The 23,506-nt window shown below is 36.4% G+C and overlaps 3 protein-coding genes across 3 annotated transcripts; all 3 read right to left on the bottom strand.

Annotated features, from left to right (window-relative positions):
* Window positions 1–9,146: 9,146 nt before the first annotated feature.
* Window positions 9,147–13,399, bottom strand: LOC117328346 (para-nitrobenzyl esterase-like). The gene is made up of 4 exons (XM_033885873.1): window positions 12,776–13,399; window positions 10,677–10,995; window positions 10,145–10,216; window positions 9,147–9,830 (listed from the first exon to the last, which is right to left on the bottom strand). Exons 1-4 carry the CDS (start codon window positions 13,397–13,399, stop codon window positions 9,226–9,228), a joined length of 1,620 nt encoding a protein of 539 aa, XP_033741764.1. The 3' UTR covers window positions 9,147–9,225.
* A 4,398-nt stretch (window positions 13,400–17,797) lies between these two features.
* LOC117327407 lies at window positions 17,798–19,229 on the bottom strand. Its single transcript, XM_033884363.1, has 2 exons — window positions 19,039–19,229; window positions 17,798–18,883 (listed from the first exon to the last, which is right to left on the bottom strand). Exons 1-2 carry the CDS (start codon window positions 19,043–19,045, stop codon window positions 18,279–18,281), a joined length of 612 nt encoding a protein of 203 aa, XP_033740254.1. The 5' UTR covers window positions 19,046–19,229; the 3' UTR covers window positions 17,798–18,278.
* Window positions 19,057–20,874, bottom strand: LOC117328345 (para-nitrobenzyl esterase-like). Its single transcript, XM_033885872.1, has 3 exons — window positions 20,242–20,874; window positions 19,525–19,857; window positions 19,057–19,110 (listed from the first exon to the last, which is right to left on the bottom strand). The coding sequence occupies exons 1-3, from the start codon at window positions 20,872–20,874 to the stop codon at window positions 19,057–19,059; spliced, it is 1,020 nt and encodes a 339-aa protein (XP_033741763.1).
* Between the last annotated feature and the right edge of the window lie 2,632 nt (window positions 20,875–23,506).

The raw sequence follows: 23,506 nt of genomic DNA, 5'->3' as shown, positions 1-23,506 counted from the left end.
TTATTAGCCAAATAATCCATCATCATTTTATATATATGTCACCCCCTACAACCTGTACAATATTGCCACTCGAAATGAAAACGTCTTTATAACGTCTCTATTAATCAATAGTTGATTTCATCGAGTCTGTGCTGCCTATATAACAGTTTGTTTTTACAAACAGTTAAGAAATTAGCTTAGCATAGATATGTGCATTTGTGTTTAAATACAGCAGTGGAATCATATTGAGAATTGACGCTGCAAAAATATGATAATAACCCTTAGGTTCTATATTGATTAGGCAGCCTCTGAAAACGTGTACCATCTTTGAAAAGGGGGAGGGGTGTTACATGGTTACATACTAGCGTGCGTGGGTTGTAGATAGACTAGAAATTGCCGCAATAGATGGAATGGTGGCAAATTTAGCACGACAAGTTCACGCTTGTGTCTGATAAACATCCCGAAAAGATACAAAAATAGCGTATCGCTTGTTTTGCCCACTCTCAAGAAGTAATATGCGATATATATTGGGTTTGTGTTCCGTTCCTCTGTGTTTAAAATAGATGCACGTGGTAAATGTTACGCGTCCTTTTGATAGTTAACCCGCAGTGTGATCGTTGATGCTATGGTAACGTTTACGTCACAGTGATCGATTCCTGCTATTTCGGTGTACAAAAGTTCCTTTATATATCTATGTATATGCAATTCATTAGGTCTTTTCCCTATTCATTAATTTTTTAATTAAACGTGCCACGTCCTGTTGTAAGTGGTGTGGTGTCCCATGGTAACATTCACAACTGACGATGTAATACGGGAAATATTTTCGGGGGAAAATCTGACTAATTACGCTATGCATAGTGAAACTTACGTCATGTTAACACTTATACATTAGATATAAATATATACATACTAATATAATCAACGGTTTAAAGGGAATCAATTCCAAAGTAACTGTTTATGATTTTTATACTTATTACAACCAAGTCTTTCTCCAGCATCATTACGTTTTACCCGAAAATAAAGAAAATTTACCACGGATATCTTATGTATATCAAACATTTTGTCCTCTGACTGGCTAAACGGTCAACCAACTATTAGTTAACAAACTGTTTGGTTGAGATTAATAGAATCTATCAACCCTTATGGGAATGAGACAATGGAATCTTAAGAGATAAATAAGTTGCCAAACACGAGGCTTGCTGAGTGTATGGCTAAATGCAATTGTTGAGATCGTGCAAAGAGCACGTGTAGCTTTCTCAACCAAGGGTAAAATAAGAAAATCTTGTTGATATCCCTGTCCAAGGTTATAGAAATATATATGCATGTAACGGATATAAGATCCACTGTTATATTTGCACTTCCGCTTCAAATACCTTATAACTATAATTTCACGAAAAGATTTGGTATTTTTGGCCTTTGTTTTTCTCCCGAACCGAACACAATAATGTATAGATGATGTATCCGCATCATAAAAATAGAGCTAATTACTTGTAGGGTACAGGTACAATAACTACAGGACGCCTTGATATGGACCAAGACTTTACGTCATGAATTGAAAATGGCGAAGCAAAATGGCTTTAACAGTTTGATTTAAAAAAAAGTTTTCGTAGTTATTCGATAAATTTGTATCCTGAATTTCCATTTAATTTGTTTCAAAGTTTAATATTTAGCTTACAATGATCGCGAAAATAATAACAGTAATAAAAAAAACGTCTAAGACTCGTTTCATAAAATCAATAAACCCAAAAAATGAAAACGCTTTCAATGTACTATATACAGTATATAGGAAACATTTTGCACTCGTTAAACTTACTATCGAATTGACATGTATATTTCTTCTAAGGGAAGCGTGTGGTCACATCACACAAAACATTAATACAAGTACCTTTCAGCGGATACTATTATTGGGGTTTTCTACCGTTGACAACTGACCCGTTACCCTCACACTAAGTACGATGGTGCGATACAGATAATTCAATGAAACACGTCACGCGAACACTCAAACAATAGCACCGTATTACACGCCAATTATAATCAATTAATTAATCACGGGATTCGCAATCACCACATGACACCTCTAACAAGACCGGATTGAAAAGCTGGATATTTCTAGAGAACGCATACTGAATAATTTAGCAGCCCAAACACCACTACACAAATATCAGTAACCTTTTCGATAAACAACAGTCCATTAAACTGCATATTTTGTAGTTTTTTTGTTTGCTTCTTAAATTTAAACTGTTCATGCATTGACAATCAAAATATTATTCTATCACCATTGTGGTTGGCGTCTAGCATTTCATCATCAGGAACATCAAAATATATATATATATTTAGAATGCAACGGCCTCAGATCGAGATTTGAACCTGCGTCGTCCAATTGTTGACTATCTCTCTACCTGTGTCGTCCAATTGTAGACTAGCTGTCTACCTGTGTCGTCCAATTGTAGACTAGCTGTCTACCTGCGTCGTCCAATTGTAGACTAGCTGTCTACCTGCGTCGTCCAATTGTAGACTAACTGTCTACCTGCGTCGTCCAATTGTAGACTAGTGTCTACCTGCGTCGTCCAATTGTAGACCCCCTGTCTACCTACGTCGTCCAATTGTAGACTAGCTCTCTACCTGCGTTGTCCAATTGTAGACTAGCTGTCTACCTGCGTCGTCTAATTGTAGACTAGCTGTCTACCTGCGTCGTCCAATTGTAGACTAGCTCTCTACCTACGTCGTCCAATTGTAGACTAGCTCTCTGCCTGCGTCGTCCAATTGTTGACTAGCTCTCTACCTGTGTCGTCTAATTGTAGACTAGCTGTCTACCTGCGTCGTCCAATTGTAGACTAGTGTCTACCTGCGTCGTCTAATTGTAGACTAGCTGTCTACCTGCGTCGTCTAATTGTAGACTAGCTGTCTACCTGCGTCGTCTAATTGTAGACTAGCTGTCTACCTGCGTCGTCCAATTGTAGACTAGCTCTCTACCTACGTCGTCCAATTGTTGACTAGCTCTCTACCTGTTCACCGGTAGTCACCCAGCCACCTCTTTTTTAAATCTATTTCTTTCACTTCCAATTCGAATATCCCCTTGTAAGACACGCATTGATTATCAAAATACCGGAATACAGTAATCACAATCACTGCACTCACAGGGATATTATTCATGATCAGGGAATATCGAGATGTATTTATATTTTGATGTAGTATCTGCTCACACTCTGATACCTGTTCTTCTTAACCTTTTGTTTTGGAAATCACTTTTCGTCTTTAAATTCTTTTTGATCCTGATATCTTTAAAAGTATTAACTCTTGACAAAGCTAAGAGAGTTACTACAATCATTATTGTTTAAGTAAATAAAGTTTGAGATATATTAAAATTGAGATGCTCGCGTAGTCATGCTGATAACTTTTTTGAGAGTGTCATAATTTGGTGTTCAGCGCGTCCGTGAGCGAACAAACGTTAATCTGTTGGTAAAGTATTACTGCAGTGATTCTCTATACACAACATGTTTACAAGGATTTTATCGATTTCTGACCATAACAACGCCGCCTTACATGGAATGGCAGAGCAATGGCCAGCAATCCTGTATGGATATTAGGATCACTCTGATTTTATCAATTGCAATTTGATTGCATTTCGTACGAATGATGACATCATAGCAGGTAATCAGTCACTGTGTGTAAAGTCAGTTAGCGAGCCAGTCAATGTGGACAGACTCTTTGTATCTATGTGCAAACACCTCAAATTTGGTTAGTACAGCCACCAGTTATAAAACTACCATCCTGGAGGGTAACAATGCTTCAACTGAACGCGTGCATTGCGTAATTTATTTAATTTTGTATGATGAAATGATTTGGGATCTATTTGGTAAGATCATTTCTCATAGAGAAATGATTTTTCTGCCAGGTTTCATCAGTTTATTGGTATTGTTACTGCAAATAACATATATTTTGCGTGGGGTTTATATTTTATACGCGAGGAGAATCCATAGCAAATTTAAATCCCTCGTTAGTACATTTTGTATTTGTAAATAACACCTTTGGCGACCAAGCTATCGGGTACCGATATATGAAGCATATTATCCAATGGTTTAATAGCTCAATATTCGCGAATTTAAAGTCATTTCTAGATCAGCGGTCGCGACAACATGTTTTCACGAATATGTCTGAAGAGGTAAGTTCACGAAATGAAAGTAATATAGGAAACTGCTCGTTTGAAGCAATGCATGTCAATTAAAGTTCGGATTTGGATTTAAACACATAACTCACTCTAATATGATACGACTTTCAACATTTCATTGATCTGAGTAGGGTAGAAGCGGAAGATAAAACATGTTGTTTTGATTGGACTTCATGTCTAACATCAACATGATCGGATGTTGAAATACCAAATATCACAGTTTGAGTTTTTGTGGGAAAACACGCACTCGTCATAAACATTTTGCTGTTTATATTTACATTTTTACAAAATGCTATAAACATGTTACAAATATGGTACACTAGGAATCAATGTTCAATGTAATGAAGCTACAAGCGTATCATCAAGATCCATTCAATATCATTTTAAAGACTCCGCTGAGATTAAATCCACTAAATTTATTCGTGTTTCAGGTAGATGACATTTTGGTTAAGAGAAAACGTGTATTGCCTGTAGTTGATGTTTACTAGCATTACCATTTCTAAGATATTCCTATCATTAATGGATCCTTACGTCATTTTGAAAAGTAATCAGCTCTACTAATGAATAACGACTTCAAAAAGAGTTGTTATGTAACAGCGGAGCTCTGAAAACGGCATTTCCTATCCATAGTGTTTGAAGATAACGACATGATATGATCCAATATTTCTTTTAGAAGAAACTTTAATAAAGCTAAAACTTCAACTGATATATGCATCATATACACATCATGAGTTTTCAAAATGGATTCAATCTCTTTACGACAAACTGCAATTTTAATTAAAGGACGATCACTACCTTGAAACCTACTTATACAGGACAGTATATAAATGCATATATGTGTATTGTTTTAGGTTTTGAAGGACAAATAATGGCAAAAACCGTCAAAATTTTGTTTGGTTTTCTGTCTGGTTATCCGATGATGTGATATCGTTAAAAAACAGCAACTTGGTTCACATTGTTGAGCTATATAATGTCACAGAAGTTAGAGGTATTATATCAATACCCTTCATATGATTTATCTACCATGTTCACAGCATAGTTATAAAGAACAGCATGCCACCACGCTATACTGAAGACATGGTGGATTTCGAATTCTAAAATCTAAACACTCCAAAGACGATTACTATCAGTATATATTAGTAATGCCATCGGGGTCTCATTCGGAATTCAGGTTTTCATGTGCTGTTTGCGGAATGTAGTTTGAAATGTTTGAGGCTTGTTATTTGTCACTTTTTTCATGTCCAATATATTTTGTCTTGCCTTTTTTTTTCAAAGTTCGTCTTCTAAATGTTAGTATCAGCTTTTGTTTTATCGATGTTGAGTTAGAGCTAGCCTTTTCTACCCGTTATTTTTTTATGTATATATTACTATTAATCTGAACGCCTATACCAAATTGTTTATTTGAAATAAACTTTACAAATTGTCGAATAACTTTATCTCTAAGTGAACTTTTATGTGTATATTTACGTTCTTTTTGATCGTAATTCATTTTTGGTTTTATTTAACTTTAGCATTATCATCGGGAAACTTTTGAAATTAATTAACACGAGGAGGGCAAACAGATTATTAAAGTTTTTTTTCAAGCAAAAAGAAAAACAATTAAAAAAATCGTATAAAAAATAAAGAGATGACAGAGATAGAAAAATAACTGAAGAAAGGAAAATCGAGCAGCCTAGCTTGGATGTTGGTTTGATCACAGGGGCACAATCGTACACTTCACACCAAAATTGTACTACATTGCGTTAGATTTGTCAATGGATTTTTCTGCCTTTCCATGATGTATGCGCATGCTTGGCCGTTAATCGACCGTAGCATACGTCAGTGCCAGACGGGATGTGTACTTTACCTAACCGGGCGTTGGCAATCGCATCTCTAGGTGCGTAACACGCAAAGCACGCGCATGTGGTCAATACTGATATCAAAAGTGACACGTTTTCATCACGAACAACGCTATAATACATACATTTAGGACACTCGAAAATGCTTAGCGCTCCAATGATGCCTCTGGAAGAGTAGAAATATCTTGTGGTAATATATAAACCTGTCAATGTTAAATGCCGTTGGGAATATACACTATTTCTTTGTGAACATTTTATAACCACAAACAAAAAATATCATTGAGGAGATAGCAAACATGATACATTTTTCTCCCTTATGCACACACCTTTGTGTTTATCCTGCAGGTAGGGCCTTAGAATTGTATCTGCTGTCCCCATCTTTTCTCTTCTTTCTGAACAACTTTCTTCTTCCTAATGTCACCCTTGACAATGCCTCGCTTTTTGGTTTTGAGTTGAACGTTCGTCCTTGTGAGGAAGGCTTTGGGTTCTGTCCCCTGGTCGAGACATACCAGAGTCTTTAAAAATGGTAGTTATTACTAATGCCTAGCCCTCAGCAACCACCACACACATGCATATCGCACGAACGGGAGGCCGTTCTTAAATGACCTTAGCTGATGATAGAACATTAAACAAATAAAACCAAACCAAACACCCTAGTGTTGCTTCAAATCTGTTTTGATTTTGTGTCACCCATGATATATAATTAGGAACATTTAGCATTACTCGTATCTTATTATAACAAATACAAGCATCAATCAGGTACCATTTGTGTCTTAGTGTAAGTGGAGTCCAATGATAAATAAAAAGTTTCTGTACTTTATCGTGATTGGTTTGGTTCTGTTTGTATTTTTTAACATCAATGACCATCTAAGGACGGTTTCCCATGTGTGCGAGATTCATGCGCGTTGTGTATATATGTATTTTGGGTTTGGTTTAGCTTATTATTGTTTAACGTTCTATCCCACAACTAGGATCATTTAAGGGCGACCTCCCATGCGTGCGACATACGCGTGTGCGTATGTGTGTTTTGGGAGGCTGCGAACAAGACGTCCCACTTTTTATATGCTGAAAGCAGGAGTAGCAACGACCATTTTTATTGACGCTTGAGGACAGAACCCCGCAGCTTTCCTCACAGGGAACTAAAGGCCAAAAGTGAGAGAGTGTCAAGGGAGTTACAAGATAAATGAAATTTGTTTGTTTAAAAAGAAGGCAAAATATAAATTTAGTCGCCTACTCCCGAAATGATGTGTGTTAAGAAGGAGAAGCAACTACCATAATATATATGGACTATGGAACATAAAGTACCTTTGCAGGGACGAACGCTTAATTGCTTGCAAATTGAGGCAGTGTTACGGGAGACATTAGAAAGCGAGAGAGGACAAAAATGAATAAATAAAAGAAGGCAAAATACATCTTCGCTATCCAATGCGTCTGATTGCGTTACACTCTTAGAACCTAGCAAGGATGGAGAAAAGATAACATTCTAAATATAGTTGTATTTGACAATCATTATGCCCTACGTTTATCGTGATCAATTCATAAAATGCATCAACATGTTCCGAGTTCAAGGACATATAGATTATAGTCTATTCCCGGTTTTGCTGACTCATGTCGCTAAGAAATATCACTATTTAAAGTAACCTGGTTTGGCTTCTTTTTTAAAATAATTATTTGTGTGAGCGAAAAGTAGAACATTTGTATGTTGCACCCAGTTCACATACTCGCAGTTCACATATTCGACTATTGTTATCAGAGAGATAACTCGAATGGGACAATCGAACGGGACTGAATAGTGTATACTGGCTGTTGCAGTGTTATTTGGATACGCTATCAATAAAAGTAGACGTACGACTGGACGTGTACTGGACTCTAAGATTGGCTATTAAATAGAAAAGAAGTAAGGCTGGAAACGAGCGGCTGGGAAGTGAACTTACCTGGAGTTCATGAACACTAACAAATTATTTCAGTGTTATTCCTGATGATAAGTTGCCTGTAGGGTATCACAAAGATTAGGTGCATGATAATAATGATATACATTGATGTATTTCAGTCTATTACTAGTCACAGTACGAATACAATTTATGTTTTCAAGAACAAAACAAGCAGTTTTTTACATGTAAGAACTCTCTCTACAGCTTTAGGGTATCGACTTAGATATGACTTATTTTCATTTCATTCTTTATTTGAAATTATAACACTTTCTTGATCTTATCTAACTCAGGTTCAAGCAGGCATAGCGTCATACCATTCTCCTAGGTTTTGATAAGGTTCTTCATCATGGAGTCTTATGATATTGTGATAAGTTTGTATTTTTATGTTTTTCAATTCCTTTATTGTCAATATACTTTTTAATATTGAACAATTTGTTTTAATACTCTGTTAGCTTGAAGATACCAATGAACGCAATACTACTACACTTGAACAGTTGACAGAAAACTACAAGCATCTGTACAGTGCATCAACAATCAGAAAAATGTGTCTTATTCTGTTGACTGGTTTTGAAAAAAAAATGTGCTTCGAAGAGTGACATCAAAATGTTTAAGGATCATGCATTGATGTCATTGTGATATAATTTTCTTCAATTTATTTGATACGTCACGATGTTTTTGCTATTTCACTTACAAAGCCTAATTAATAGACGAATATATGGGATTTGTATAATAATATGACTTATTGACAGCTACCACTTATCGTATAGCAGGCTATTTTCAACGGTCAAAATTTTCGCGATTTTCATGGAGAGCAAAAGAAAAGTTTTGGATACAGGAGGATTTATTGCTCATGATGTCGAATTACAAAATGTTTAACACGTTATTGCTGATATTGTATATCACTATCGGTAAGAAGTATTTTAACTATTGAAATAACTTTGGATGATTGGCGGTTCCCGAGTCGGCAAATGTCGGCACAATATGACGACATTCTTTTCTACAGCTTATTTTACGGATGATGTCTTCCCAAGTCCACGCCTTTCATGGCCACGTCAATGGCCCGCTGAATAGCGAAGCTGTAATCTCGCGAAAATAACAGGCTATAAGGTACTCTAAAAAAATAATTGAAACGTTCATACGATGTTATGTATTAAACGTGTTACTTGATTTCATTTGAAACGAATTTTATCTGACACTGATATTCAAGTTGAATAGACGAAAGCTAAAATGAACAGTAGAATGCATTTTATTGATTTGATATACGGAGAAACAAACGTTAAACAAAACGACAAATGATCTTCGTAGGCAATCAGTTTATCCATCCGTAATCTAGCAAACCGTTTACGGACCAAAACGAACATGTTTTACTCTTGTATTGGTTAGCAGCGGAAACATCCTCAGACAAAAGTGCGGTCACACCTTGTGAATATGGCCGCCAGTCTGCGGTAGAGGGTGCACCGGTGCGAACAAAAGAAAGAACTTCCCGTCTGACCATCTCTTGAAATCGTCGATCAGAGGGAGCTGGTGGCTTGATATAGTCTTTGATTGTATCAAAATATGCAAACATGTCCCACATATGGAAGGAATACGATGACGGAAAAGGCTTTCCGAATACGTGAACAGGTTTTGAAGGCTGTGACGTCACGACGTATCTATATACCGGTGATTTCATACCAATACTGATAGCTTTAGACATTTTGTCATTCGGACAACCCACTCGAATGTCTGCACCCATCAGTGTATACTCATATTCCGCTGACGTTACATTAATTGGGTATAATTTCAATGCATCGTCAGCTAAGTCAGACCCAAACGTCCCCAAATGGCTTTTTACTTGGCGTTGGTACTCGGTCCAGTTCCACGTGTTTACAGTCAAAAGAGTTGGAGAACAATCAATCTCATTCGCAGTAGTACCTGCGAAAATAAACATCGACATCAGTACGCATACTTTGGCTAAATATACTAAAATGGGAACATGCCATTCGGAAAATGAATTATCGGTATCGTTCATCGATAATGATTCATAAAACCTAGCTCAGTAAATAAACTTAATATTAATGTTACCTTTATATCTATTATATTTGATCAATCTTTATATGACTTAGAATTTGTTTACAAATTTTGTTTAAAAATTCCAGAAGCATTTTTGCAATGTTTTGATCATACGTTTTGTTGTAAAAAGTCTGAACATGTCACATGACAATTGTACTTGTAGCATAGGAACTCACCAATCATCAATGGTACATCTATAGCGATACCTTTTTTCCAGGCCTGGTAAGGAGGATAAGTGACAGCATCTCCTAGGCACCAACAAGGCAGTAATTCAATATTTCATTTTTCACAAAATAATTTGTCATTGAAAAAGTGAAGCGATAATGTATGATAGACAATGTATTGCTGAAAGGGGTAGATAATTAAAACCGTGTCTTCAAACATTCAACCTGCACAAACCTTCATAAATATTAGTTTCTTAACGTTCAAACTAACGATATTATATAGCAAACATGTGGTCAATTATCAACTGCTGATACTATATATGTAGTGGTCGTGCACGCAGTAACAAATAGTAGAGATAAGTTAGGAAGGAACATCGAAAGAAGTATCACTTGTATCCATAGAATATGGGGTTTGAGCAGTCAATGTATTTGATACATTTGCGAATGAAATGGTAAGAATATGATAATATGTTTTATTGCGAGCGGAAAAAAAATAAACAGAAATCGTAAAACTAAACAAATAAACGAAGGTAGTAATATTTACCGTCTACAACAGATATTGCACCATCAAAGTGGTTCTTTGTTGGAAGGTCACCTTGGTCAGTCATTCCCCAAGACGGATACTCTTCCCATGGAACAGCTTTGATGACTTCTAAGGCAGGAAGGGCATATAGGCACGTGACATTTATACAACCGGTGTTTTTCACGAAGACAAGATTATCTTTGGAAGCGTCATGTGATGTTTTGTTGAAGACTGCTGAGGCGCTAAGCATCCACGCTTTGTGGAACAAACCTCTGGCTGGTTCCGAAGCCAACAATGCTACAATACTTGTTCCTCCAGAGCTTTGTCCGAAAAGCGTGACCTAGTGAACATTGTATCAAATATCACTTGATATCAAACCCTTCAGGAAAAAAATATTTATGTGAAAACATATACTGAAAGGGAAAAGAAACGCAATTAGTCATTGTCAGGTTTACTAAAAAAAATAAAGATGTTATGTTATACTTAGGCCTCGTGCAATAGAACAGCAGTCGATTACCAGTACCAAGTGTCAAAAATTCTGGACTATTGCACAGACACCTACGATATATTTGTTTTATTACATAATCACTAAAACACACTTAAAATCACCGTAATATAGATATTCTCGCAGTCCTAGAAGTCGCTATGACTGTTGTCTGGCAGTGTTGGCAGGTGAGTGACTTAGACCCTTGAAAAGGTAGGACTAAATTCCGAAACGTCATAGTTGTTAATATATTGTATAATGTATATACAATACCATGCAATAGCCGTTTTAGCCGTGCAATAGTTCGTAATATACTTTAGGCGTATAGTTGAGAAAACTCAAAAGCATTATGTAATGAAATGTAATAATGATGTAGTTAGAAGGTAGAGAACCATTCTGTCGTTTTTTTTGTGTGAAAAAAAAAATCATTTACGTGCGCTTAGTGCCCTCGTCAAATTTAAGGTTGATCCAAGGTACTCCCCTCAAAATGAAAAGCGTTCTGGACCCGTTTCGGTGGCCGTGCTATTTCCTTGATAAGTGACTTGGGTAGACTCGATACCATTTATAATCCCTCCCTTTACCATGTGAACAAGACCCTTTTCCAGCGTTACATTGTAAAGCGATTTACGGAATGTGTGTTTAGCCATTGCATTCGTATTTCGCGTCGCCGCGCAGTATATTGTGGACGGAAATACACACCGTCGCGATTTCACACCGATGGCGTGCAGTCGATAACATACAGTTTTTTTTTCTATTGGAACATAATTATGTCCTATTATGCTCTAGCGGCTAGCATGAAAGTGAGTAAGCGGTTGTGCATGTGCGAAAGTCACATTGCACGATCCAGCCGACGTGTTTCACGCGTGTCCGACTGCACGCATAAGCTATATTTTAAACTTAAGTACGGCTAAAATGAATATTACACGATCACGTGCGAATACCGCGTAACGCTTCGGAATTTAGTCCTACCCTTTCAAGCTTCTAAGTCACTCAGAGGTCAATACTGCCAGACGACAGTCATGGGTACGTCTAGGCCTACAGGAAAGTCAAGATTTCACTGATTCTAAATGTGTTTTATGATCATGTAATAAAACAAATATATCATGGATGTCTGTGCAAAAGTCCAAAATATCATACACGAGGTACTGTTAATCGACCGATGTTCTATTGGACTAATGTACAGACACCACTGATATATTTGTATAATATATATTTTTTGCATGTGTGGTAGCTATACCAAGCTTTACGTTATATTATGGAATTGTTATTACATGAAATACGTTCATTGTTCTTGAATAGATTAAAATGTATTTTAATGTTTATTGATTGAGGGGCAACAAAGATCTATACACGTTTTTTCATCTTTCTATAAAAGATAAGAGATGATATATATTAAGTAATAACAGTGGAAAGATCAGAAACTTAAACAAAGCGTAATAATCATTTATAACAGTATTATTGGTTTATTTCATGAAATCTACAATTTTGCATTGTTATATTGAGTGTTTAGCGTTTTAAGTAACATTAAGATAATATCAATATGCAGCTTAGTTCTAAAATATGCCTTAAAATCTTTGTACATTGGTTATATTATTTCATGTTGTAAAAACTGCTTTTAATACAATGGGATACATACTGAATCTGGGTTTCCCCCAAAGTTCCTGACATTATCCCGAACCCATCTGAGGGCCAGGATTTGGTCCATGAATCCGTAGTTACCCGAAGTCTTGGTCAGAGACTGTTCTGATAGCATTGTCAGGGCCATAAAACCAAACGCGTTGAGGCGGTAGTTCATACCCACATAAACTATATTAGTGTCACGTGCTAGCTCCTCTGAGGGGCAATAAGTTGGCCAATTTGCGTTAGAATCTTGTAAACTTCCTCCGTGGATCCAGACCATTACGTGTAGGTTAGCACTACTATTAATAGTTGGTGTCCATACATTGAGGTAAAGACAATCCTCACTTCCTAAAATAGTTGACCGGTTTTCCGGATTTCTCTGCATACATGTATTTCCATAGTTAAAAGCTTGGAATGTTCCATCCCAACAGTTTCCAGACGCCTTGTTGAGTGGAACAGGCGGCTTCCATCGTCTACTTCCAGTGGGCGGCAGTGAGTATGGAATGCCACGAAAGGCATATCCTTCACCATTATATTTTCCTTCCACGAGTCCACATTGTGTCTCTACTCTTGTTGTTGGTTCACTGATGACATATTCACAAAATATTACAGCGACGAAAGTATATAATACATGAGACATAGCTTGTGCTTGTTCGGCCAAGATAAGGTTATGTGTATATGTACTTTGTTTCTTTCTTTATATGATTGTGTAATGACGTGACAGGATGAGCTTATCATTGGCTAGTCTGACCTACTCTTGTCTACCTGTACCCAATACGGGACATCTAATTATATTTGTGTATTGGTTTTTGTCGAAAAAACATGAAATAAACAGTGAGAGTATTACGGGACCGAATTATTTACGCATTCCAGTATATACATTATATCTTATATTCCTAACAAACATTGTATCTGTAAACTACACCAGTAAATTAAATATAATCGTCTATTTCTATCTTTTGTGTCCTATCTCTTTTTTGCAAAAATAAAATTTGTTTTCTGTCCGAATCATTGTCTTGTGATTTATCTTACCCTAGGCAGATGTATCGGCACTGTTTCCACTGGCACATTTCTTATCTCACCCTAGGGAGTTTCTTTTCAGTACGATTGAACGGCGTCATGGCAGAAATGCCTTAAAATACCATTTGGAGTAGGAATAGGAGCTAGTAGCTATTTTGAGCTAGGACAATGTATCTTACAACAACGAAGTCTTTTATCTCTTTCCATCTGCTTGACCACGGAAAAGACTACTTAATAAAAAAGTAATATGTCATTTAAGCCCCTGTGGATGAGGAGTGAGTCAGGGTTATCTCATCTTCACAGAGAGTAATACTTAAGCAAACACCTTTTTTCATTATAGTAGAGACAGATAGAATCATTAACCCCTTTTGGGTGAGATAGGAGGAGTGTTAAATTCACATGCAAACACGAGGCTTTCCCAGTGTTTGGTAACTTAATACCCCCCCCCCCCCTTGAGGGTTGAGATATCTCTTTCCCCTATCTCATCCTAAAAAGGGGTGAACGATTATTTTTCTCTTGCCCTGTTTTCCAATTGTAGTGTGAACCAAATCCAAACGTATGTAAACAACAACACGTGGACGGCGGATGTCTGTTGTGATAAGGCTGTAGCAGACGCTTTAGACCTTACGTTATTGATTTCATACAAAATATATATTCCCGATTAACGTGTCAAAAAGAAAACCAAATACTCCGTTAACTCTGATAATTATTACTTATTTTAAATTTCTTTTGTGAATACTATCGAGAACAAGAGCGCGTTCAAAGAGTACGTGTAGCTTGTCTTTTCCCTAGGGTGAGAAAAGAAAATTTCACCCCGGTGAAACTGCGGATATCCCTGTCCTCTTACCATGTTTTTCAATCGTAGTGTGAAGCAAATCAAAACTTATGTAAACAAGAACACGTGGAGGTCGGATAACCGTTGTGATAAGACTGCAGCAGACGCTTTACACCTTACGATGTTGATTGTTTATTTGCCCCAGCAGTTACCATATTACCGATTTTGAACATTTTCACTACGATTTAAATCTTCCACAAATAGTATGCACACAAGTAAACAAGCAGGCAAACATATGCATGTGTGACCCCGTAAACGGAGTTCCAGGTCAGGCCATAGTGACGTTACCCTAGAGAGGACATGAGCACGTTCAAAGAGCACGTGTAGCTTGTCTTTTTCCGAGGTAAAACTGCGGATATCCATGTCCAAGGTAGGATAAATTGCTATCATTGCAAATAATGATCTTCTGTCTTGCTGTTTATGTCAGTAATGTATACAGTATATATTTCAAGCGGTAGAATGATATCCATATGTTATAACAAACCCTTTTTACTACTTAATTATGCAATGGTATCTTTCATTCGCTATCCTTTTTTACCCAGGAAATGTTAAGGTGATATTGAAAAATGGAAACAAAAATATTAAAATATTTTAAGTTGATGGATTTATACATGTGTATATCGTTACTATCATGAGCAAATTCAAAATTATCTGAATCATATTCTTCTTAATTTTGTAATTACGACTAAACATTGTTCCAAAACAAATGACAAGCATTTCAGCCAATTCCGGTATCATTCGGGAACCTTAGGCACTTTCCGTAAACGAGAAAATTCTTTATTTTCTTGTTTGATTCACAGCTTACCATTTTCATGTTCTATGGGAGATAAATCGTACGGGCCGCCTGATGTGACTTATATCTGGACAGACATATTTCTTTCCCACGTGGCGTTGTACCATTTCTATAAAACTGCTTTATTATATTGGCTATAAACGAGGAAAATGTATATGCCTGTTAAAATAGTTAGTCTTACTTTAAACTGACCACCACCTTCTAAATGATCTGTAAAGAATTATCAAGATAAATTATAATACTAGTAAAAAAATCGCGTAATATTTTCCTTTATTGCATTTTTGCCAGTGAAATATAGAATTTTATCAAACTAATAAAACTTTTATTTTCACTGCAGTGACGAGCAGTGAAAATATAAGAATTTGCAGTGAAAATATAAGATTTTGCGGTGAAAATACAACTTTTCGGTTTTTGACAAATCAGAGCGGACTTTTGTATTAACCTCTTAGAAACTTGCCGATTTTTTCCAATCGAAGTGGAGATAGATAAATTGGTTATTTTGCTGTATTTCTGAAATTTTTAGACAATTTTTTTGATAAAATACTCACTTGACGTTAGCTATTCACAGAATCTCCTATAACAGCAGAAAACGCTTAAATTGTGTTGATCAGTCCTTTCAAAATGGCGCCGTCAAGTTGACGTGGAGTAACGTCACAAAGAGATGACGTCATTACTGATTTCCGCACTTTTTGAGGCTATACATTTTTCGATAGTTTTAATTTTGTACACAATGATATAAGTTAATGAAAGGCAATAAAAAGAAAATTGAATTGTTTCCCGTTGAATATAACATATATTTCACTCTTATGACAGAATTTTTCGATATTTTTCACTCGTGCTTTGCACTCGTGAAAATATCGATATTCTGTCATACTCGTGAAACATATGTTATATTAAACAGGGAACCATTCAATATCCTCTATATACATTAATGGACAGGTGCTGCCGTTAACATCTAACTTCTGAGTTGACGAATAAAGCCATCCGAAAGATTAGGAATTATGTCAGGATACATCCGTTCCGACGAAGAAAATACCCGAGAATAGCTAAACGAGAGCCTGTCGACTTGGATTCGATGTCAAAGTGAATAAGATACATCAGGACCATGATTCTTAAAACAATAATCAGCTCAAAATCCAAAATAAAAGCAAAACAAATCTTATGTGCTACGTTGTATTGATTTTGATCAATAAAGGGTTTATGCAAACTTTTTACAACCATTCTTTTGCAAGCAAGTAAGGGCTAGAGTCGTATCGGATTCCTATTTAGGACCAAAGTGGAATGAACGAAATGTGGATTTTTAAGAATTCCAAATAGGTGATGATTCATTTTGACCATTCGCTTTACAAATCATTTATTCTATCAAAACGTTTAATTATTACACTCTTTACATTGCCATTACCCTTTGAAAACTTAAGGAACGCCTTCATTCTTTTCTGATGAGCGCTCACTTTTTCCATGATTAGCGATCGGCGTTAGAAGTACATAGTTGTGACATGTACGACAGTAATATCGCAACATCACAAATTAAAAGTAACCTAGTTTGACTTCTATACCTTTTTAAAGTAATTACATGTATTTGTGTGAGCCAAAAGTAGAACATTTGTATGTTGCACCCAGTTCACATACTCGCAATTTACATACTCGACCATTGTTATCAGAGAGATAACTCAAAGGGGACAATTGAATAGGACTGACTAGTGTATACTGGCTGCTGCAGTGTCATATGTCATCAATACAAGTAGACGTCCTATTGGACGTGTACTGGACTCTAAGATTGGCTATTACCTAGAAAAGAAGTAAGGCTGGAAACGAACGGCTGGGATGTGTACTTACCTGGAGTTCCTGAACACTAACAAATTATTTCAGTGTTATTTCCAATGATAATTTGCATGTAGGGTTATCACTAAGATCAGATACGTGGTCATGCTTTAAAACATAAAGATTGTCATTAATGTGCTTCGGTCTATTACTAGTCACAGTACGAATACAATATATGTGTTTTAAGAACCAAACATTTGTATTGTTGACATAAGCCTGTTCAGCAGCAGTTTCTTTTCATATAATAACTCTCATTAAAACGTTGGGCTATCGACTTGGGTAGAACTTTAGTATCATGTGATTGTTTTATTCCTGATTTAAAAATTATACTACCTTCTTAGTCTTACTCATATTCAAGGAGATACATTGTATAGCGTCATACCATTTCCCTAGGTTTTAATAAAGATTTTAACTCATGAAGTCTTACGGTATTGTGATAAGTTTTTATTTATTTCATTTTCAATTTTAATATTGCCATTTTTTAAAAAGTTTTTGATATGTCACAATGCATTTGTACAGTGCATCATATAATGTTTTAATAGTAGGTTATTTACGTACGACAGATAAAATGTCTTATTCTGTTTAGCAAATGTAAACCGAATCAAAACGTTTAACACGTGATTGTTGATATTGTATATCAACATCGGTAAGAAGTATTTAATTGTTGAAATAACTTTGGATGATTGGCGGTTCCTGTGTCGGCAAATGTCACCACATTATGACGACAGTCCTTCCTACAGCTTATTTCACGGATGCTATCTTCCCATGTCTTATAATTTCACGTATTAAACTTTCATGGCCACGCCAATGACCCGCGAAATAGCAAAGCTATCATCTCGCGAAAATAACAAGCTTTACGGTACCCTAAGAATATAATAGGAACATTCATATGGTGGTATGTATTAAACGTGTTACTTAATTTCATTTAAACGGATTTTATCTGACACTGATATTCAAGCTGAATAAACGAAAGTCCAAATGAACAGTTTATCGATGTGATATACGGAGAAACAAACTTTTAACAAAACGACAAATGATATTTGTATGCAATCAGTTTATCCATCCGTAATCTAGCAAACCGTTCACGGACCAAAACAAACATGTTTTACTCTTGTACTGGGCAACAACAGAAATATTCTCCGACAAAAGTGCGGTCATGCCTTGTGAATATGGCTGCCAGCCTCCGGTAAAGGGCGCGCCTGTTCGAACAAAAGAAAGAGCTTCCCGCCTGATTATATCTTGAAAATTTCGATCAGAAGGAGCTAGTGGCTTGATGTAGTCTTTAATGGTGTCAAAATATGCAAACAAGTCCCAGATATGGAAGGAATAAGATGCAGGAAAAGGAAATCCGAGTGGATGAACAGGTTTTGAAGGTTGTGACGTCACGACGTATCTATATACCGGTGATTTCATACCCATACTGATAACTCTGGACATTTTATCATTCGGACAACCCACTCGAATATCTGCACCCATCCGTGTGTATTCATATTCGGGTGACGTTACATTAATTGGGTACAATTTCAACGCATCCTCAGCTAGGCCAGGTCCAAACGTCCCTAAATGGCTTTCAACTTGGTGTTGGTACTCGGTCCAGTTCCATGTGTTCATAGTCAAAAGCGTTGGATCAAAGTCTATCTCATTTGCAGTAGTACCTGAAAAAAAAAAGAAGAAAAAATAGACAGAAATTATATAACGATATTGCTCCATATGTGGTTCATTATAGACGATAGTAGTACTGAGAAAATAAAATATTGATTTCATTTCACCGTTTTGGCATGCAATGTGTTTTGATAGTTTGTGCACTCACCAATCATCAATGGGACATCTATAGCGAGACCTTGTTCCCAAGCATGGTAAGGGGGATACGTGACAGCATCTCCTAGGCACCAATTAGGCAAAATTTATCATTCATTATTAAACTCAAAATCCATAAAATATCAAGTAATTCTTTGATGTAGTATATAATGTTATGTATTTAAGCAATAAATGATCATGAGACTTGAATATCTGGTAGCTTTGAAATACTTTTTATCCAAAAAACAAAATGGTTATGGTCCGTTAAGAAAGAAGTGCTGACCGTAAGCAAATGAAGAACGACCCAAGTCAAACGTATTCATAAAAAAACATGACAAGATGCTGTCGGTATGCTTTGTGGTATAGTTAATAAGTGTTTTGGAAACCAGTGAAACCTTGTGTCATGAAAGCCTGATGGTCAGTTACTTAGAATTTACACAGAGTCAACAAAATAACAGAATAAACAGAAACAAATACGAAACAAACAAACAATAATAACCGAATAATCTTTACCGTCTACAACTGCTACTGCGCCATCAAAGTGGCCTTTTATTGGAAGGTCACCTAGGTCAGTCATTCCCCAATATGGAAACACATCCCATGGTACAGCTTTGACGATTTCTGGACCCGGAAGGGCACACAAACACGTTATATTTGTACAGCCGGTATTTTTCAAGAAGACAAGATTATCTTTGGAAGCGTCCTGTGATGTTTTGTTGAAGACTGGTGAGGCACTAAGCATCCACGCTTTGTGGAACAAACCTCTGGCCGGTTCCGAAGCCAACAATGCTATTATACTTGTTCCTCCAGAGCTTTGTCCAAATATCGTGACCTGGTGAACATTGTTACATACAACGCCTTCAGTACATATCACCATTACGGTATAAGATGGAAACTCATATATAGTGTCATGTCTTAATGTCGGTAACCATTCCATGCTTTTGCATTATATATGAGAATATTAATTTTTTTAATCGGATATATCTTAATTGCTGTTTTATCATCACTGCTTATATCATCGCAATTTCAGATTGCTAGTGTTTTTTGAGACATTTTGTTAACCTACATTCAATTTCAACACGTTTTAATTAGATACAGCATATGTCAAATGATTTTTATAAATTGATATATTGAAAACATGATTTGAAAAAAAACCGCAATTCATTTGCAAAAAAAAAATAAAAAAAAATAAAATAAAATTCAATAGAATACATACTGAATCTGGGTTTCCACCAAAGTTCCTGACATTATCCCGAACCCATCTGAGGGCCAGGATTTGGTCCATGAATCCGTAGTTACCAGAGGTGTTGGTCGGTGACTGCTGTGATAACATGGTCAGGGCCATGAATCCAAACGCGTTGAGGCGATAGTTCATACTCACATAAACTATGTTAGTGTCACGTGCTAGTTCCTCTGAGGGGCAATAAGTTGGCCAGTTTCCGCTAAGCTCTTGTAAATATCCTCCGTGGATCCAGACCATCACGTGTAGATTAGCGCTACTATTTACAGTTGGTGTCCATACATTGAGGTAAAGACAATCCTCACTTCCAAGAATAGCTGACGGGTTCTCCGGATTTCTCTGCATACATGTATTTCCATAGTCAAAAGCTTGAAATTTTCCATCCCAACAGTTTCCAGACGCCTTGTTGAGTGGAACAGGCGGCTTCCATCGTCTACTTCCAGTGGGCGGCAGTGAGTATGGAATGCCACGAAAGGCATATCCTTCACCATTATATTTTCCTTCCACGAGTCCACATTGTGTCTCCACTCTTGTTGTTGGTTCACTGATGACATATTCATAAAATATGAAAATGAAGATTCGAAAGAACGCATATAATAAATGCGACATACCTTTTTTGTGTTCGCTCTGGATAAGGTGATGTCTGCATGTACTTTGTTCTTTTCATTATCTAAACTTACAAGGACGTGGAGTTGTAACGGATTAGTTTACCACGAGACAGTCTAACCTAACCTTGTCCACCTGTACTCTACACGTAATAACCAGTCAAAAACAAATATCGTTTACCTGTGTATTTGTTTATCGGTTTGATAAAAAAAAATGATACACAAACTAACTGAACCGTCAAAACAACACGAGGAGATACAACGCGACTTTCACGTCGCTCAAAAACTATTTGATATATTTAATCATATTAGCTGAACACATGAGGTATGTGTAAACATGTACAATTAAAAATATACAGTCTGTTTAAGTAAGCTACATAACATTAGTTGTATATCATCCCAACACCTAAATCGCCTTGAACGATTTACAAATGTATATGACAGGTTTATAAGTGTGCCTGTGAATGAGGTATCAAACATTTAGATTCTTGTCTGAAATTACTACAGTATTCACAATACATTTCGTATTTAAAAAAAAACCATAGGCCTGCTTGAAAACTAGATTAACCATACCTACATATTAGTAACTCTATTTAAAGACACAATACTGACCAGCCACTCTCAAGTATATCAATCTTCTAAAATACACGCTTATCAAAAGTAAGTAGATCTTCGTCATTTATATTGGATTTCTAAAGCAACGTTGCATTGGTTGCTCAAAAGTTTTTTTTAACTTATTTTTATTTTGTAAACGTCTAAATACAACTTTCAGTACAACTAAAAGTAAGGGCTAGTATCGCGTGGGTTCTTTAAACCGATAGGAGTGGAATCAATGGAATGTGGTAGATTTTGGTCAATCTTACACAAAACAAAATTTTTTTGTCATATACTGGACGAAGGCCTATACAAATCATCAGAAAATGAAATTGTGAAAATGATTTGAATTCTAGGCGACAACATAATCATTGAATTTGATATTCATATCATTCGACAGACTATTGGCGTATCCTTGGAAACGAACTGTACCTCGTTGCAGACCGACTTGGTATTGTTGTTTTCATTCGAGGCTGTTTATATTGAAGAACCTATCAAAACCGGTTATACAGACCTTGCATAGTCCGACAATTTCACCTATAGATACATTGATATTGACGTGTTATCTTAATGGATAACAAAAACTTCATTGACAATGTAGGTTCTAAATTCTGTAGAACCTGGAAGCAGAGAAACTAAAACACCACAACATCAGCCGCTTATCTCGATCTTTACTTAAAGCATACTCAACAGGTACAGTTTGCAAATAATTTATGATAAGGTGTTTTCCATTTTTAGATAATAACCTCCTTGCTTCCCCGACTTATTTTGTTTGAATCTCCCAGTAAGTTCGATATCCAAGGCCTTGCTCCCATTATCCCAATTTCCAGGTATCGACGGAGGGGGTCATCGATGAAACATCTTAGGTTTTGTTATATAAACTAAGAAACTGATAGAAGGTTCATAAGGTGATAAATTTATTAGACAAGTGAATTCATTTCATTTGAAGTGAGTTTTAAATAAATTCAAATAGTACATTAACAGTTGCGTTAGATAATATTACTTGCAATTGCATATATCGCATGTTTACAGATATGTTTATACATTTGATATCAGTTTATCCATCCGTACTCTAGCAAACCCTTCATGGACCAAAATAAACATGTTTTACTCTTTTATTGTTACACGGAAACGATCCTCATAACAGAAGTGCGTCACGGTTGTAAATGGCTGCCAGTCCTGTGGTAAGGCGCACCGGGGTTCGAACAAAAGAAAACTTCCATCTGACCAGCTCTGAACGTCGATCAGAGGATCTGGTGGCTTATATAGTCTTTGATTGTATCAAAGTATGCAAACTGTCCCACATAGAAGATACGATGACGGAAAAGGCATCCGAGTAGTGAACAGTTCTACGGCTGTGACGTCACGACGTATCTATATACCGGTGAGTTCATACCCATACTGATAACGTTGACTTTCGTCATGCGGAACACCACTCGGATCTGGCACCCATCAGTGTATACTCATATTCCCGCTGACGTTACATTAATTGGGTATAATTTCAAGGCATCCTCAGCTAGGCCAGATGCAAACGTCCCCAAATGCTTTTTTAACTTGGCGTTGGTACTCGGTCCAGTTCCACGTGTTCATTGTCAAATGGGTTGGATCAAAGTCGATCTCATTCGCAGTAGTACCTGCAAAAATATACACCGACATAAGTACGCATAATTTGGCTAAATGTATTAAATTATAGCATAGGAACTCACCAATCATCAATGGGACATCTATAGCGATACCTTGTTTCCAGGCCTGGTAAGGAGGATAAGTGACAGCATCTCCTAGGCACCAACAAGGCAGTGATTTAATATTTCATTTTTCACAAAATAATTTCCCATTGAAATGATAATTTATGGCAGACAATGCATTTATAAAAGAGTTAAATAACTAAAACTCCCGTATCTTAACACATTAAACCTGCACAAACCTTCATACATATACGTTTCTTACCGTTCAAACTAACGATATTATAAAGCAAACATGTAGTCAATTATCAATTGCTGTTAATCCTGCACGCAGTAACAAATAGTAGAGATAAGTTTAGA

This window comes from Pecten maximus, chromosome 5 (genome assembly GCF_902652985.1).
Source record: "Pecten maximus chromosome 5, xPecMax1.1, whole genome shotgun sequence".
Lineage (NCBI taxonomy): Eukaryota > Metazoa > Mollusca > Bivalvia > Pectinida > Pectinidae > Pecten > Pecten maximus.
The sequence above is the reverse complement of the archived record's forward strand: the minus strand, read 5'-3'. Positions and strand labels throughout refer to the sequence as shown.